The sequence below is a fragment of the Hyperoodon ampullatus genome (assembly GCF_949752795.1).
Source record: "Hyperoodon ampullatus genome assembly, chromosome: 2".
In the NCBI taxonomy this organism is placed as follows: Eukaryota; Metazoa; Chordata; class Mammalia; order Artiodactyla; family Ziphiidae; genus Hyperoodon; species Hyperoodon ampullatus.
The window spans coordinates 116,021,217-116,040,145 of NC_136915.1; the positions used below are offsets into that span (position 1 = coordinate 116,021,217).

General features: G+C 41.5%; 1 protein-coding gene across 1 annotated transcript in view; it reads right to left on the minus strand.

Moving 5' to 3' along the window:
- LOC307065159 (Fc receptor-like protein 5) overlaps positions 1-18,929 on the minus strand; it is a gene marked incomplete at both ends in the record, with an annotated part of 93,987 nt that overhangs the window by 14,008 nt on the left and 61,050 nt on the right. The window contains 6 exons of the mRNA XM_079721973.1: positions 2,794-3,072; positions 6,431-6,709; positions 11,702-11,980; positions 14,654-14,894; positions 16,401-16,678; positions 16,968-17,222. Of these exons, the coding sequence (XP_079578099.1) occupies positions 2,794-3,072; positions 6,431-6,709; positions 11,702-11,980; positions 14,654-14,894; positions 16,401-16,678; positions 16,968-17,222 (1,611 nt within the window). The remainder of the gene's footprint in view (positions 1-2,793; positions 3,073-6,430; positions 6,710-11,701; positions 11,981-14,653; positions 14,895-16,400; positions 16,679-16,967; positions 17,223-18,929) is intronic.

Sequence of the window (18,929 nt, forward strand, 5' to 3'; positions counted from 1 at the left end):
GCAACTGACAAAGGATTAATCTCCAAAACTTACAAGCAGCTCATGCAGCTGAATAACAAATAAACAAACAACCCAATCCAAAAATGGGCAGAAGACCTAAATAGACATTTCTCCACAGAAGATATACAGACTGCCAACAAACACATGAAAGAATGCTCAACATCATTAATCATTAGAGAAATGCAAATCAAAACTACAATGAGATATCATCTCACACCAGTCAGAATGGCCATCATCAAGAAATCTAGAAACAATAAATGCTGGAGAGGGTATGGAGAAAAGGGAACACTCTTGCACTGCTGGTGGGAATGTGAATTGGTACAGCCAGTATGGAGAACAGTATGGAGGTTCCTTAAAAAACGAAACATAGAACTACCATATGACCCAGCAATCCCACTACTGGGCATATACCCTGAGAAAACCATAATTCAAAAAGAGTCATGTACCAAAATGTTCACTGTAGCTCTATTTACAATAACCCAGAGATGGAAACAACCTAAGTGTCCATCATTGGATGAATGGATAAAGAAGATGTGGCACATATATACAATGGAATATTACTCAGCCATAAAAAGAAATGAAATTGAGCTATTTGTAATGAGGTGGATGGACCTAGAATCTGTCATACAGAGTGAAGTAAGTCAGAAAGAGAAAGACAAATACCATATGCTAACACATATATATATGGAATTTAAGAAAAAAAAATGTCATGAAGAACCTAGGGGTAAAACGGGAATAAAGACACAGACCTACTTGAGAATGGACTTGAGGATATGGGGAGGGGGAAGGGTAAGCTGTGACAAAGCTAGAGAGAAGCATGGACATATATACACTACCAAACATAAGGTAGATAGCTAGTGGGAAGCAGCCGCATAGCACAGGGAGATCAGCCCGGTGCTTTGTGACCGCCTGGAGGGGTGGGATAGGGAGGGTGGGAGGGAGGGAGACGCAAGAGGGAAGGGATGTGGGAACAGATGTATATGTATGACTGATTCACTTCCTTATAAAGCAGAAACTAATAAAAAAATGATCTCATTTTTAACCTCAGTGGTTTATCTTAAAGATTAAATGAGATATTGCATGTCAAGTACTAAGCACAGGGCCTGGCACATACAAGGGCTCAGTAAGTATTTATGATGGTGATGATGATGATGGTAGTGACAATGATAATAAGTATTCCTTTTTCTTGTAGTTCTCCATGATGTGTCCTAGTTCTAGGACTCAGACACAATCATCTAGCAAGAAGTCCTTTAGGTGTGATAGCACCAGCATAAATAATAGGCATTTGCACCAGGGATCATAGAAACAAAGGAATGGGGATGTGTATAAAATCACAAATACAGAGTGTGAGGGGTATGATGTGCTGGTCCACTGTGTTGTGAAGAGGGAGGGAGTGGCACTTGTCAGAAGTACATGCCTGTGTGGTGGATCTAAGAGGTGAGTGTGTAAACCATGCAGTAAGAGTCCCTGTGAACCTTAGAGGAAAACTGGCTGAGGCAGGGGCTGCCTGCCACTGGGGGAAGAAGAATGGACTAGTTGAATGGAAAAAAAATCAAATCTGCAATCAGGTTGCTTTCTAGATGCCAAAGAGATGGCTGCCCCAGCCACCTTGATGGGATGCTGGCTCCTGGGCTTGTATGCCTAAATCAACCTGCTCATGTGATTTTGTCTGTATTTCTTATGATACTCAGGGACCCAGCCAAGGGAGACTAAGAGTATCAGCCTGTATTTTGCTTTATGTACTTCAGAAAGCATTTGCATGTTATTTCATGGTCTCGTGTTTCTCTGGGTTGTATCCCAGGAGCAGGGACTCCCAGCTTCTCCTTTAGCATGTCTCCTTCCAGGAACCTTTGAGTCTGACATACATCATATTCCCTGTGCACCAAAATAATAGAATTCTAGGGTTGAGGATGACACTGATATTCATCTAGTTCAATTTTCTCACTTTGTGAATGAGGAAATTGACGTCAATATAAGGAAATATGCTTGGCCAAGTTCATAGAGCTAGTATCTTCAGAACCAAGACTAGAACATTCATCTCAACAGGTCTTAGCATACTTTTGCTCTACCATAGGTTTGGCCTGTAGGGGATCATCACAAAGCAGATTCAGAGATGTCAAGAAGCAGTTTTCCTTTGGTTTTTATACCTAATGGCAAGATGTCAGACAGCTTAGAGAATGAAAGAATTTGATTAATGGGTGACCATTTTCATTCTATGTCATCCTGCTTTCACCTCTGTATCCCCACTGCTTTAAGAATCACTTTGTAAACTAACTTGGATTGGTTGTGATTGTATATCCTTAAAGGCTATGTACCTAGCTAACATTAATATAGAATTTTTAATATGGAAATATGAGGCATGTTTATATCCCTGGTAGTGAAAGAAACTCAAGAGTAGAAGTTTGTTGGAAGTCAAAGAGAGAAAAACCAGGACAAAGAATGGCCCAACCTTTTTTGGGGCAACGAAACCTATACTTAGAATTCGTTATTTTCCCTTTTGTATCATAATTGCAGATCAAAATATAGTCTATGTTCTAAAAACCTTCTTTGCATTTTTAGTGTGCAGTTTTGATCACATTCAAGAAGACTTCTTGAACTGTGCTGCTTGGAAGGTCCAGGTTCCTGAAACTGCAGCCACAGGAAGGATCCCAGACTTTCAACTGGAGATTCTATGTGCAGGAAATATGCTGGGTGGTCACACCAGCAAACAGGAGTGCTGGAGCTCCATTTCTGCTGCCGGGGAGAGAAGGCGGTCAGTCCCTGGTTGTGTGCCTGTGGGCAGGACCAACTCACCTATGACACTGAGTAGCATCACCTCACTCTGCTGGACCCCCAGGCCATTGTCGGCCTTACAGGAGTAGTTTCCAGAATGTTTCGTGGTCAGAGAGAGGTTGAAGGATGCTCCTCCTCCCAAGGGAGCTGAGCTGCTTCCCACGGCGACATCCTCGTGATAAAACTGGTACAGGATCATGGGAGAGCCTCTCTGGGCCTCACAGTGAAGCTCTACCATGTCCCCCACCACAGCCTGGGCCCTGGAAGCCCTGAGGGTGAGGACAGGTTGAGACACTGGAACTGAAGGAAGAAAGATAGTTAACCATCAGTTCATGCTGTTTAAATATGTTTCTCCATAGAAAAGACATTTCAAACAGGAAAATGTTTTTCTGTTTTTAATGACCTTGTGACATCACTCAGAACTCAGCTATAATTTCTTCAGATCTGAAGAAACAAATCATTTGTGTAGTGTTATATATAGTCTGGAATACTTCGATATACAATCTCAAAAGTGTTTGGGGAATCTGAAAACAGAGATTAAATTGAAACCCAAGTATCTAAGAAGTCAAAAAACAATTGGAGAAAAGGAGAAATCAGTTAATAGAAAATGAGAAACAGGGGAGACTGCTGCTTACATAGCCAGGGATGTAACTGAGCCTTGGCCACATCAAAAATAAGACCCAAAATAAAATAAATATTGATCAAGTTATTGGCTCATTTTTATATTTATTCATTCATCAAAAATTAATTGAGCAGTTTAAAAGTCTCAGGAAGTACACAATATGCTGGGGATTCAATAGTGAGAAAGACACAGTCCCTGCTCTCATGAAGCCTGCAATCTAGATGAGATTATAGAGAGCAATTAAATAGAAATACAAATACATAATTAAAACATTGATAATTGATACATAGTAAAGAATAGGATGTTATGAAATGTATAATAATGGGGCCTGATCTAGTATGGGTTAGTCAGGTAATGCTTCCTCACAAAGTGACATCTGAATTAACCAGGTGAGGAAGGGAATGAAGACTGCACAGGCAGGCAAAGAGTGTGCGCAAAGGACCTGAGCTGGGAAGAAGGTTGGAGCTTTTGAGCTGTTGAAACGAGGTGAACAGCAGCACTAAGAGAAGGGTTTGAAGAGTGCCATGGAATAGGAGGCTAGAGAGCTAGGCAGAGCTTCACAAGCCATGGTAAGGATTTTGATCCTTCTTCACAGAGCAATGGGAAACCTGTAAGTGTCTCTATACAGGGGCATGAGATGATCAAACCTGTATTTTTTAAAGACAATTTTGATCTCAGTGTGCAAAATGCATTGTAATGGGACAGAAATGGAATGGAGAGGTTATTAGGGGTGGAGTGGTGGCGTTGCAGTAATTGAAATGGTGGTAATTGAAATGGTGGTAGATTTGATTATGATAGTGGCAGTAAAGATAGAAAGAAAAGATCCAAGGAATATTTTGGAAGGAAAATCAATAGGAGTCAATGATTAACTAGCTATGGAGACCAAGGGAGAGAAATGGCAAGGAAGACTCCTGGGTTTTTGCCTTGAATATCTGGATGAATGGATGTGTCTTTCACAGAGCTAGGGACACTTGGAGGAGGACCAGATCTGGGGGGAATTTCATGAGTTCAGTTTTAGAGATGTTCAAGTTCGTGAGCCTTTAAGAGATATGGCATAGGCAGGTGCTCAGGTACAAGGTATCTTTTGGAGATAGAAGTTTAAGAATCATTTATAGATGACACCCCCAGGATCATTCAGAGAAAGAACATATATAAGAGAAGAGGGTACATGCAGGACAAAGCTCTGGGACACACCAATGCTTTTATAGTTTGTCTATAAAAGGAAGAGCTAGTAAAGGGAACTGAGAAGGAGTGGCAGAGAAAGGAGATCCAGGAGAAGGTGAAGTCATTGAAGCCAAGGAAGGGAGGGTTTCAAGAAGAAAGAAAATGCAAACAGTATGTGCTATTTCTGAGAGATCAAGTAAGGTGAGGATTGGAAAATGGCCGTTGGATTTAAAGCCATGGAGGTCATTGGTGACCTTTGTGAGAATCATTTTTTTGTATAAAGGTCAGAAGAAACCAAGTGTTAAATCCTAGTGGGTAAGGAGGAAATGGAGACAATCTGTGTAACTGACTCTTTTTTTGGAAGTTTAGCCATAATACAGCAGTGGCTGGAGACATAAGTGGGACCAAGTTAGGGTTTTTTCTTAGACATGGGAGAGACATAGCACGTTAAATGCCAATGGGAAGGATCCTATAAAGCAGGAGAGAAAGTTGTTCAAAGTGTCTGAGAATGCAAGAAAGGATGGACTCTAGAGGTGAGATGGAGATTTTCACCTTTCATAGGAAGCAGTCTTCTATACCTTAGGAAGAGGAAGGATGAGTTACTGGATGGATACAGAGACAAACACACAAATGGTGGTGGGAGTCGAGGGTGTGATTGTCTGGGAGGAAGTAAAGGTGTTAATGAACTGGGGGTTCTGTTAAGGTCTGAGAACAATAATGATTGGAGGATTTTATTTTTTTTAATTCCTGTATTCTTTTATTTTTTAAAAACATCTTTATTGGAGTATAATTGCTTTACAATGATGTGTTAGTTTCTGCTTTATAACAAAGTGAATCAGCTGTGCATATACATATATCTCCATATCCCTTCCCTCTTGCGTCTCCCTCCCACCCTCCCTATCCCACCCCTCTAGGTGGTCACAAAGTACCGAGCTGATCTCCCTGTGCTATGTGGCTGCTTCCCACTAGCCATCTATTTTACATTTGGTAGTGTATATATGTCCATGTCACTCTCTCACTTCATCCCAGCTTACCCTTCCCAATCCCCGTGTCCTCAAGTCCATTCTCTACATCTGTGTCTTTATTCCTGTCCTGCCTCTAGTGATTGGAGGATTTGAAGAAACAAGTAGAGGGATAGGAGGTTGTGGTCAGGTGATTGGAGTAGTGTATGTACGGGGCAGTGGGTGGCAGAAAGAATGACAAGCCATGGTGTTGAGTGGGTCATCCATGTGGACGAGTTATGGAATGATGGCAGAGTGTAGGGTAGAGAGGAAGACTATGAGTGAGGAGCCAAGCCTGCACTGAAAGTGGGCATGACTAGGAGGTCAGCCCATGACAGGCCAGGTAGGAGAGAGAGTGCTATACCTGAATGAGAGGTAAGATGTCAGGAGAATAATGTTGAAAGTTCTTTTAGCAGGAGTTCTGGCTGGAGGTCTGAGATGCTATGGGACAGGGGCAGGAGAAGCTAGAGAGAAATTCATGAGTCAGTGAAAGGATGAGTTGGCCTTTTTATTGATTGACTGACAAAGAAAAGCCCAATTAAATCTCTTCTGAGGTGAGACATATTGAACTTTATAATTTCCTTTCTTGCTGATCATTGTTGGCCAGGATGCAATTTGTGTTTTAAAAGCCTTTATTCCTATGTTAGGGAACTTTTGGTCACAATGTCTTGCACTTCTGCTATCAGGAGAGGAAAAGCAATCAAAGGAAAGGTGCAAGTTCCTGAAAATGTAGAATACAGAACTCTCAGTTGGAGGTTGTGTAGCAATGATGTCACACAGCAAATGGCCCTGGGGTACCTCCAATCTCAGCTACAGGGGAAGGTGGAGGAGATGGTCTGTCCCTGGCTGTGCTGTAGTTGGGTCCACTTACCTCTGACACTGAGTGACACTGTGTTACTGCGCTGGAACCCCTGGCCATTGTTGGCCTCACAGAAGTAGTTCCCAGAATGCTCTGCTGTCAGAAGGAGGTTGAAGGAAGCTCCCCTTCCAGAGGGGCTTGAGCTGTTCCCCAGGCTGACATCCTCATGATAAAACTGGTACAGGATTGGGGGAGAGCCTCTCCAGGCCTCACAGTGAAGCTCCATCACATCCCCCACCACAGACTGGGCCCCGGGAGCTCTGAGGGTAAGGACAGGGCGAGATACTGGAACTGAGAGCAAAAATGAGTTAGTTGATACAAGGCTCTTTTCCCATTTCCTCTATTTTTATTTTTCAGTGGTTACCTCTGTTGATTCTTTGGTGACACTTTCTAGATCTTTTCTATGTGTAAGAACTCTTATTCTTATCAACACATAAACAAATGTATAAAAAACTCACATACATGCATGGGATCACAGTATACATACTGGTCTACAACCTGATTTTTCCCCTTAGCAAAATATCATGAGCATCATTCTGTGTTATTACCTAAAGATCTATCTCAGTCACTTAAAAAAAAATCAGCTTTATTGAGGTATAATTTACATGCATAAACTGCAACTCCTCTAAATTTAAAATTTGATAATTTAGGGTAAATATTGCTTGATTATTTTTAACAACAGCAAAGCATTCCATGGTATGAATTTACTCTAATACAATTAAGCAATTCCCCATTATGGAACTTTAGGTTGTTATTGTTTTCTAATTTTGAATAAGGCTGCATTACACAATTCTGTATATATATCATTGTATTTTGTCAATGCATTTCTTAGGATAAATTCTTCAAAGTGGGATTTCTGGGACTGGGATATGGGCATTCAAATAATGATATAAAATGCTAAATTTTTCTTCAAAAAGTTTCAACCAACTTACACTTGCACTTATGGTATGTAAGAGTTTCCTTTCCCCACCTTCTGATCAATTATAGTCATATAAATGCACAAGCTTATTTTTCTTACCATTTCTCTTTTCCTAGTTTTAAACTCTACAGTTGTTCCATCTGAAGAATTGACTTATTCTATCCTATGGGACCTTACAGTTTATTATTTGATTTTTTATGGACTGCTAGTGAACTATAATTCATTAATGATGAGTTGTTCTCTATAAAGTATCCAGAAATTATTTACGAAATGAAAACTTTGAAATCTGTCATTAATTTTTCTAAATTATTAAGTCAATTTTTGTTCTCCATTATGAAATAATAATAATCATGAGAAAATTGTTTTTTTAATTTCCTCTTCTCCCTCTGACTGATTTTACTCTGTTACATATATTTTTTACTTTTTCAGCATTTATAATAGTTGCTTTCTATTCTGTAACCATAACTCTCATATTGCTTAGCCTTTGTTTTTATGTCTGAATCAGTGGTTTTCAACCATATCTGTACAATATTTTCAACTGAGGATGTGTTAAAAAATATGGATTCTGAGACCCCATCTGAGAGATTCTGAATTTAATTGGTCTGGAGAGAGCTTAGTAAAAAGTCTTTTTTCAAAATTCCTAGGTGATTCTAATATGCAGCCAAGGCTGAGAACTACTGATCTGAATAGATTCAGTATTCACTTTTCATATCATAGTTTCCTCATTTGGAGTCTTTTATATTGATTCATACCTTGGCTGGCTAGAGTTTGTCATCAAGTAATTTTTCAAGAAGCGTTAATGGGTATTAAGTTCCCTGAATTCTTGCATGTTTGAAAATGTTTTTTTGATTTGATATAAAATTCTCAGTTCTCATTTCTCCTTTGAAAGTCCAAGTCTGAATACCATTCCTCTCTCTTTTAGCATTGACTTCTGTATAAAGACTAAGACCAACTGCATATTTTTTCTTTCTGAGATGACAGCTTTTTTTTTTTTTTTTTTTTTTTTTGCCATGATCACACACACACACAGACGCGTGCACACACATGTATATTTTTAGCCTTGAAAGTCAATAACCTCATCAGGATATATCTTTTGATCTACATATTCAAGTTTTCTTCACTTCAGGAAACTTTTTATTATGTCTTTGAGTTTTGTTTCTCTCTTTAGACACTTAATTATCCACACTTGTGGGCTTCGTTTTCTGATCTCCATATTTTACTTTCTTTTTCTTTTTGCCTTTTTCTGTGTCTTTCTACTTTGCGTTCTGTATTATTTTCTCAAACCAATTCTCCATTCCATTAACAGATTTTGGAAGTATGCATTCTCTTCTTACTGCTTCAAATTTGGATTTTATTTCTAACATAGGTTTGGTTTTTCTCCTGAGCTCTGTTATATATATGTATATATATATATATATTTTTTCTTTTCTGTTATCATCTCTTTTTTTTAAACATCTTTATTGGAGTATAATTGCTTTACAATGGTGTGTTAGTTTCTGCTTTATAACAAAGTGAATCAGCTATACATATAAGATTCTTATATTGGACTTGTTTCCTTTATGGCTTTTACTTCAATGAATAAAATTATATTCTGAGTTTTGTATTTGCTTGAGAAAGCTGTGTGTGTTTATGGGGGGCGGGTAGTGTTTTAGTGACCCAGGGCTGTTGATAGATTCAAAACGGGTATATCTTATTAGCTCATATTCCCACGAAATTTCTGTGTCTTCTCCTTGGGGTATATTCCCTTGGGGAATAAAAAACAACCCAGATTATTCTGCCAGAAAGTCTGCATAGCTCACAGTGAAACTTCTCAACTTGTTTGCTAAATTAGGGCTCATTTACTTCTGTTCAGTTGATATAAACAGTTGCAAAGATCAATGTTTTCTCCCTGCTCTTTTTTTCCTCATCTCATCTCAAAGACTTTTTGTGCATGGAATTACAAATGCTGAGTGAAGACCTACTCTATGCCAGACTCCAAGTAGGCACAGGGATGAGGTGCAGACCAAAACTGATAAGGTTCCATTCTCATGAAGCTTATACTCTGGTATTGAGGAAGACAGACACGAAACGGGAAATAAAGGGGTTTCAGATATCGCTAAATTTGAGAAGAAAATACAACATCATAATGAGAAAGAGGATGTTTTAGGGATTGGGGCTTTCCTAGGTAGATTGGCTTCAGGCTTTGGAGTCTGGGTCTCAGGTCATTTACATTTTAAAAATAATCTCTTTACTCAACAATTTATATTGGGGTAATGTCTTCCTTTGGCCATGTTTTATTTCTATGATCTGAAACAAGAGCTATTGAGGAGCAAGAGGTCCTTCAGATCCATATGTTCCAAGATAGGGCCATAGTAATAAGAACTCCAAATGGACTCATGGGTTCCTAAGACCACAGACTATAACAGAAACTTGCCTAATTTACAAATTCTGACCAGACCACACTTGCAGTTACAATCACACTCTGACCAATTCCTGCTCCCAAAGCCCTAAAAGTGCCTCCCCTAACTCCCTGCTGTGAGAGATGATGAGACTCTGTCAAACTGATGCTCTCCCTTTCTTTGCCAGGTAAGCCAGCTCAGCTCTGGGGCACCCACAGATTTCCCTGGTTGTCTTGTCTGGGGCTTTGACGAGTGTCGCTCAGCCTCTCCCTCACTTTGTTTCTTCCAGAGCTTCATGAATTCATGGCCTCTGGGTTCCTATTCCAAATCGAATCACAGAATTCTGGGGCTCTAAAGGACACTAATTACTGTCTTATCTAACTTTCAATAGAAGGTGAAAACAGCGAGACAAAGAAAATTTAAAAGTTTTGCCCAAATTATGAGCTAGCTATTTTCATATCCAGGGCTAGAATTCAGGTTTTCTGACCCACACTAACATGAGACAACTCGAGCAAGGTGTTTTTCATGTACACTGGCTCTTTCTAGGAAACCTCAGAGGTCCTGCTGTGCATATCGTTCCTAGAAAAAGTATTTTCTTAAACGTAGTTGATTACATGTCATGTTGTCCCAAGTGACCCTGTTCTCTTGGCCATCATTTGTTGAATTAGAGGTGAGCAGTTGGTTTAAGAACATTCTATGTATAGACTTGCCAGTGGCCTATGAGGTGTCTTAGAGCTAGGCTGATTGACTAGTTAGACTAGCTGGAAGCACCGCTTTGGCAGTTGGGACAGATGCTGAAATACAGAGCAGGACGTCATACCCAGAAGTCCAAGGCAGCCAATGCTGAAATTAATAGGAGTTTTGAGTAAAGATAAGTTATAAGATAGAATCATAAGAATGAGGGTGGAAAGCACTTAGGAGCAGTAAGAACAATGGGGCAGAAGGACATAGAAAGGAAATAGCTGATGGGCCTAGGAATAGAGAATAATGAAAGCTTCTAGCTCCTCAGACATCAGTATAATCTGTTTTTGAGAAATAAGTTGAATTCTGAGAGATCTCCCAGTTCTTATTCCATGAATCTGAATATAATGTCTTTCCTGTTTTGTTTGTTTGTTTTGTTTTGTTTTGTTTTTACTCCCTGGATATCCTTAACAAACCCTCACCCACTGGAGACATAGGGGTTTTTTTCTTCTGATCTAAAATGACCTGATATACCAGATTCAAGATTTTTCTATTTATATTTCTCTTCTCTGAAAAGAAAACTGAACTTTCACTCTCTACTAAACAAAGATTCCAAGTGTAAACAGAAGCAATTTTGTTCCTAAAATGACACTTTTTCATGGTTCCATGGGCAACCATGACCTGTACACCTATGGTTCGTATACCTTTATAAATGTATGTCACACTGCAACAAAAATTTAAAAAACATAATACAATGAAATGACACTTATTTTACTGGGTTAAGTCAAAGGATCACAGAAACCCCAGAAAACAAATGAGCTGGTTTCCAGGAAGCCATTTCCTCCCTTCCCTTCACCTTCAGCCCTCTTTAAACCTACTGGAAGAGCTTGAACTGCTTGAGAACCCTCTGGAGAAAGTAAAGTCTTGCCCACTATATGCCCATATGACTGTGCTTGTAGCTAAATTAATATGTAAGTGTTATTGGGGAAATATGAGATGATTCTGTGCATGGAGTTAAGAGAAATTGGCTTGGAGACTGAACATACAGGGCCTGAGAAGATAATTTGAGAAAACAAATTCATTTGGTAAAAGCTGGGGAAGGTGCTGAGCTATCATAGGGGTCTGGCTGAGCCAGGGATGGATGAGGATTAAGGCCCACAGATAGCTGGTTCTATGAGAAGGGAGCCAAGACAGGCATGAGGTCGACTGGGGTAGGAAACTAGAAGATCCATGCAGACCTCTGAAGGGGTTGGTGCGAGAGGATCTGGGTCAGGGATGGGTCACTGGCAGGAATCCAGAGCTTACCAGTGACAGAGAGTCTCAGGGTCTCACTGCTCTGGAGGCCAAGGCCATTGTCAGCTGTGCAGTAGTAGTTCCCAGAATGCTCTGCAGTCAGAGAGAATCTGTAGGACGTTGTTCTCCATAAACTAGATTCTATCTTCATGAGCAGCACACCTTCACGAAAAAACTGATACCAGATGGGCAGAGAACCTCTCTGAGCTTCACAGTCAAAGCTCACCTCATCTCCCACAAAAGTCCGGGTCCCAGGAGGGCTGAGGGTGAGGATAGGTTGAGACACGGGGACTGAGGGAAAGAAACACTTAGTCAACAGGTGCATCTGCCACTTCCTGGAGCTTTCAATCAGTGGCTAGTGAGATGTCCAGTCTCAAGTCCACTGGCCCTCAGGGCAGCCCAGTGCCTCCCAGGCTTTTCTCCCCAGCTCTCTCCTGTTTTCCATGCTGGTCTTCTTTCCCATCAGACCTGGCCCTTCTCCTCTCCTGTCTCCCTTTGTTAGGTGACCCTCATTCCTGTTTTCCAGAGGAAATGATGTTATTCGGGAAGAAGTCCCTTATTTTGCTTCCACCAGACTGACAGATTTACCTTGTCCCTTCCCTTTGCCATATGACCATGGAAGATCTGTTCCCTCACCTGTCAAGCCTCTCTGAGTCTTCTTATCAGTCCCTGCTCTACACTTCTCCCTTTGCTGGGATTGGCCTCAGGCCTCTGCCTTTGGCCCATTTTTGTTCCAGATTCACATACTCTTCCAGGACGCTCTCCTCTGTTCCTACACTCTCCCTGCATCCAGCCTGACCCTCTCTATTTACAGGTGAGAAAACTGAGTCAGGAAAAGGTTAGGAGATCCACCTGTGGTCCCTCGGCAGCTGTTTTCAGGGCCAGATAGGACCTGAGTCTGTCTCCTTACTCATGGTCTAATGCTGAATCATATCATCTCCTTGAAAGTGGAACTGGAGCTTGCCACCAATGAAGGGAACAGCACAGGGCTCTACAGAAGCTATTTTCCTCTCACTACCACAACTACCTTAATAGGTTTCAGGGTAAGATGGCATCAGATACTGGTAAAGTAGGCGGTGTAGTTTGGGGTGGTGTAGTAACCATAGTTACATGGTTGGAGTAACTGTGATGTTGTTACCTGTCTGTATCCTACATGGATTTGCACATTGGTTATTGCCAATAATTAATTGTTGATTGGAACAACAGATATCTCCACAACTCTGGGATAGAGAAATGATTTGAGAACTATTAAGATTGATTGGAAACTCAAGCATCTGGGGATTTGAAGGATAAAGAAAGAAAAGAGAAAAACTGAATTCTGTAGATGCCAGGGACCAAGGAGGGGGAGAGAGAGAGATGCTGCAGACATATTAAGGGGTGTGATGGTATCTGAACTTGTCAGAAGATGAGGCCCACAAGATAGAGACAGTTGTTCAAAGACCTGGGAGCCAATGGGGATATTAGAATGGTGTTATGGACTGAACTGTGTCCCTTCCAAATACATATGTTGAAGCCCTAATCTCCAATATGATTGTATTTGGAGATAGGGCCTTTAAGGAAATAAATGTCAAATGAGGTCATAAGGGTGGGGCCCTAATCAGATGGGACTGGTGTCCTTATAGAAGAGGAAGAGAGAAGCCTCTCTCTCTCCCAGGGCACAGAGGAAAGGTCATGTGAGGACACAGAGAGAAGGTGGCCTACCGCAAGCCAGAAAGAGAGCCCTGATTAAATACCAATCTTACTGGCACCTGATCTTGGACTTTTAACCTCCAGAAGTGTGAGAAAATAAATTTCTGTTGTTAAACCACCCAGTCTGTGGCATTACGTTATGGCAGCCTGAGCAGACTAATATAGATGAATTGGGGAAGAAGCAGGAAGTAGGTAAGGGAGTAGAGATTTGTTGGGATTCAGTAAGAGGAAGATTAGACCCAGGAATCGCTGGACTATTTTTTTTTTGATTGACAGAAAAATCAAAGACTGTGTATCATCTAAACCAAATAATGGTGAACTCTGACAGAATCTGGACCCTGAAAAGTTTTCACAGCTATGTTAGGAGAGTTTTGGTCAGACTGTGTATTTTACTGTTGATGATTCACTGTAAGGAATTCCTGAGAGTGTGGTCACAGGAAGGAGCTCAGATCTGCCAAGCAGAGGCAATGAACCTGCCGTGATGCCATGTGAACCAAAAGCCTGTGAATTTCTGAAGCTGAAGTCTTTAGACTCGGGGGTAACAAACAACCTGATCCTGTGACTTCTGGTGGTCAGTCTTAACTCACTTCTGATGGAGAGTGGCCTCTCCTCACTGCCTGGGTCCCCAGGTCATTGTCTGAGTACAGGAGTCATTCCCAGAATGTTCTGTGGGCAGAGAGATTTAGGCATGTTCCTCTACTATAGGGGTCTGGGGTCCTCAGGATTTCAGCCTCATGATAAAACTGATACAGAATTGAAAGAGAGGCTCCCTTGGTTTCACAGCGAAGATCTGAACGCTATCTCATTCTTCCCAATATCCTGTGCCCTAGGAGCCCTGAGGGTGGTGAAAAGAGGTGTCATTTGGAACTGAAAGAGACAACAAGGTAGTGGGAGGGAGGGAATCCCTGCACATCCTTAAATCAAGGAGGCTTATGAAGAGACATGGCTCCAGATTGTTCCAGTTCTAAAATTCTGTTTGTTCTGGCTTTATCCCAGGAGCCACTGCATTTAAGCTAAAAAGTAATTTGTAAATATGAAGAGTCCAGACATATGCCAATCACTGAGTACTTTCTCTGACCTCCATTTCTAGGAGTTTCTAAAAGCTCACACAACTCCTTCTATTCCTAAATCCCACTCCTGTTAGTCTCTAACTTCTGGTAGATTATTCAGAGTAGTAAATTATTGGCAACTATCAACATTCACTCCCACACAACCACCGTGTGGTTTTCACGAAGTTTGAAAAGCCATCCCTCAGATAATATCTGGCAGACACACCTTTCACATTGATGGTCACTGGGTCACTGCGGAAGGAGGAGCGACTATTCCTGGCAACACAGTAATACTCTCCATCACAGCTGTTTTTCACCACAGGGATCTTGAATTCTGTTTCTGAGGAAGTGTGAAGCTTTCTTTCTGTCCTCGGCTTTTTGAATTTTCTGTACCAAGAAACTGTGATGGGCCCTGGAACTCCATTTACTGAGCAGATGAGCACCAGCTCCTGCCCTTCAAACACCAACTTTGGGCGAAAGTATATACGGACGTCAGGAACAACTTCTAAATGAATAAAAATGACATGTGGGATTCTTGGTATTGGGATGTCACAGAATGAGTCATAGAAGAAGAATCTCAGAATGGGAAGGGCTAAGTCTGCTGACCCGATGGGAAGTTGGCCTGGGGTAGAATTGGACTTGTTCCTTGGGACGAGGGAGAAAGTGGTGGAGAGACTGTGGTCCATCCATGGTTTGGGAGAACTTCAACTCCCTAATGAACTGGTGGAGCATCTGGCACAAGAAAAAAAGGTAATCCTGCCCACCCTCCCCTCATGCCCTACCTGTTAGAACATGGACTAATCATTCTGGAAATTACACCCGGTGCCCAACAGTGGTGTTGCTTGGGGGGAAGTGGTGGATGGTGAAGGGGACAGGAAGACCTGCCATCAGAGGTGCTTGTTCTGAAGCTGTGACAACTGCAATGGCTAGTTGGAAATCAATCATTGGCATATACAGCAAGCTTGCCCTGGAATAAGCACTTCTTAACACCTCTGCCAGTCAGTTAGATGGTCAGAGGATGTGGACCCATAACAGTCCTCCTAAAACTGGGAAAATCTGTGATGAAAGTGTTCTATCCTCCAGGTGGTTGTGGTTTTACACTAGGATGTTGGCTTAGGGCAGTGCCTTTTTGAGTCATCCTGGGGGCTTGAAGAACAAGGGAAGATACCTGGGAACAGAGAGGGAGTAGGGTTTGAGATTGGGGTTCCATCAATTATGCTAGGGGAGATCCTATGCTAGAAATTACTATTTTGCAACTGTTGGGTAACACCCTCTCCAATTCCTCTCAATTTTCCAGTCCAAACCAGGGACCTAAGAAAAACCTGTTGCCTGTGACTGGAGAACAAAGATTAATAAAATCTGGACAGTTTAGAAGAAACATAGAACCTTCTTTTTTGCTTAGGAATGGGAGTGAATTTATGGAGAATGCTACCACTTTCACCCCTTCCTCATTCAGGAAAGCATGCACCCCAGATCTGCATCTTTCCTAATGCTCAAACACATCTCCTATGAGATAGGTCAAATTTAATCAGAAGAGGCAGTTGACCATTGGTTAGCAGTCATGCTTGAAGACATACACAGTTTCAGAGACTTAGGGAAAAGTAATTGTGGGTAAAACACCATCCCTAAAGGCAGCCCGTTGAAACCATCCACTCCCCAAGCTTTTGTCCTTTGTTTTGTTTTTATTCTTAAGTGCCCTGCTCCAGGTATCTAGCATTCTAGGAATCTGTCCATCTGGCTGAGCAGAGTCCATCCAGCCCAGTCGGAGGGCTCTGCCATAGCCCATGGCTTATGCCTATAGGCCTACCAGGAAAAAAAAATGGTGTCAAGGAAGAGAAACTTCAGAAGAAAAAGAAAGAGTTGTATCTCATGGGATTGAAAGAAAAAAAAATAAACAACTGTTGTGCCACTCTGCCCGGCTCTTCCCAGCCCCAGTCTTAGCAAGTCTCACCTCACTAACACTCACTTTTCACCTGTATCTGTAATCTCTGGCTCTGTTTCTGGACAGAGGGAGTCATACTCTGTGCCTGGCACCAGTAAGACCCTGAGTTTTCTCTCCATATGGTGGGGATCCCGAATTCTGGGGAGCTTCTCCAGCCTGGCCTCAGGGGCTGTCTGTCTCTGAAGAAGTGAAACTGGAGCTGGACATCTGGCCTCTGTGGAGAGAGCTGGGTCTCACAGGTCAGAGTCACTGCTTCTCCTTCGGTGGGCTGGGTGGAGTTGGCTCTCAGCACAGGACTTGGAAACAGCTCTAGAGAGAAGAATCACAACAGTCCCCAGAGCAGTGACGCTTGGAACTGCTCTGGAGAAAAACACAGTTCATCCTCAGCACCAGCAAGCAGAGCATACAAAAGCAGGCAGAAGAGATGCCACCTTTGATTACTAATATCCTTCAGCCCAAAGCACAGTAGTACTTTCTCTGTTCCTTGTAGGACTGTGCCCTGAGGTTCAATGGTATTACGGTCCACCCTCTTTATCCTCTACAATCTCAGAGGTCCTCCTTTTGACTAACCTATTTCACAAAATAATGAAGGCTTTACCTTGGACTTCGATTTTGACCGAGTTTGAAGAAACCAACTGATCATCTTCCTTAACTCCAGTACAGTGATATTTGCCATTGTCCTTCAGACTTGCCTGATGAATATGGAAGTCAGAGGATTTTTCAAGGACTTCCAGAACTTTTCCATTCTTGTACAGCTTTATAGTATTCAGTACTGTGTTTGCCTTTGCTTGGCATCTCAGAATCACAGATTCTTTTTCAAACACATCAGGTGGAGCCTGCAGGATCAGGTTGGCTGTAGGAAACACAAGGGCAGTTGTTTGTTTCATCTGATTGTTTCTCCCTTCTTTTCATTATTATTCCAATAGATTTTATAAGAAAGGGACTAGGAAAAAAGATTCTTAAAATAACTATCATTTCTTTTTTTCTGGTCTTATCTATCTATCCATCATCTATCTATCTATTTTATATTTTATTTTTTGGCCATGATGCACGGCTTACGGGATCTTAGTTCCCCAGCCAGGGATCAAACATGTGCCCCTGAAATGGAAGTGCAGAGTCCAAACCACTGGACCACCAGGGAAATCCCTCTTTTTTTCTGGTTTTAAAAGGAACACATATGTTTGAGAAAATTTTGTAAACGGAAATGTAAATTAATCTTAGCATCTCACCACCCAGATTTTTTCAAGTTATTTTTTCTATGTACATGTATATGAGTCTGTGTATTTCTTTTCTTTTTATGAAATTAAAATATTTATCTACTTGATAACTTGCTTTTCACTTACTTTGCTATGAACACTTTCCTATGTCATCAATATCATTCCCTAATCTGGTTTTGAAAGACCACAAAGTTTTCCTACAATGGCAGTAAGGTAATTTATTTAATGAGTTTTCTTTTCTTGACCATTTAATGTTCTTCAATTTTGGTTGTATATATCTATGATTATTTCAGTAGGTAAATTCTTAAGAGGGGAATTGTCAGGTCAAAGAAGCTCTTAGCTCTTTGCTACTATACTGCTTCCTTGTTCACTAAATTAAAGAGCATTATAACTAGAAAGATACTGCTTCAACTCAAAACAGGTGGCTTTAGGACAGAAATGGAAATTTCTGTCTATCTATCTATCTATCTATCTGTCAAATATTAACAAATCCTCATGTAGATTATTTATTTTATTTTATTTTTTTTGCAGTACGCAGGCCTCTCACTGTCGTGGCCCCTCCTGCTGCGGAGCACAGGCTCCGGACGCACAGGCTCAGTGGCCATGGCTCACGGGCCCAGCCGCTCCGCGGCATGTGGGATCCTCCCAGACCGGGGCACGAACCCGTGTCCCCTGCATCGGCAGGCGGACTCCCAACCACTGCGCCACCAGGGAAGCCCTCATGTAGATTATTATTCCAAATAAATTTTATAAGCCTCAAACTATACATAGTTTCAGAAACCATTCAGATAAATTGCTTCTCAAATTTCCTTTTACCTGAGCAGCTTGTAAAATATATAAATTCCTGGGCCCTATTTCTATAGCTTTTGAATTAGTAAATATAGCTTAGTTCTGGGTAACTTTATTACTTCTAAACTTTTTTCTTTCATTTCTTTCCCACGTGGAGAAAAGAGCAAGCCCACACGATTACTCAGGAGTGAGTCCTGGGCCTGCCATCTGTAATCTCCAGATTCATGGACCTCATGGATGTTTCCTGAGGTTTCACTTTGCTTTTCTCCCAGAAGATACCAACGGTACCATTTTATTTTCTCTGATGCATCAAATTGAAATGCTTGGCAAGTCAGTGTCACATTCTCTCCTTGGAAGACAGTGGTCCATGGAGGATGGAGGAAAATTACAGATTTTGGTTCAGTTGTTGTGGATGAAAGAGAAAGAATCTGAGGTGGAGTGGCTTGCAGTCCCCATCACAGTGGTTTGTGAGGCCCAGACTGGAGGTCCTGGATTTGGAGAATCCCTAAGAAAACCCCCTGGGAAGGTCACTGATTGCTCAAGTCTGTGTTTCA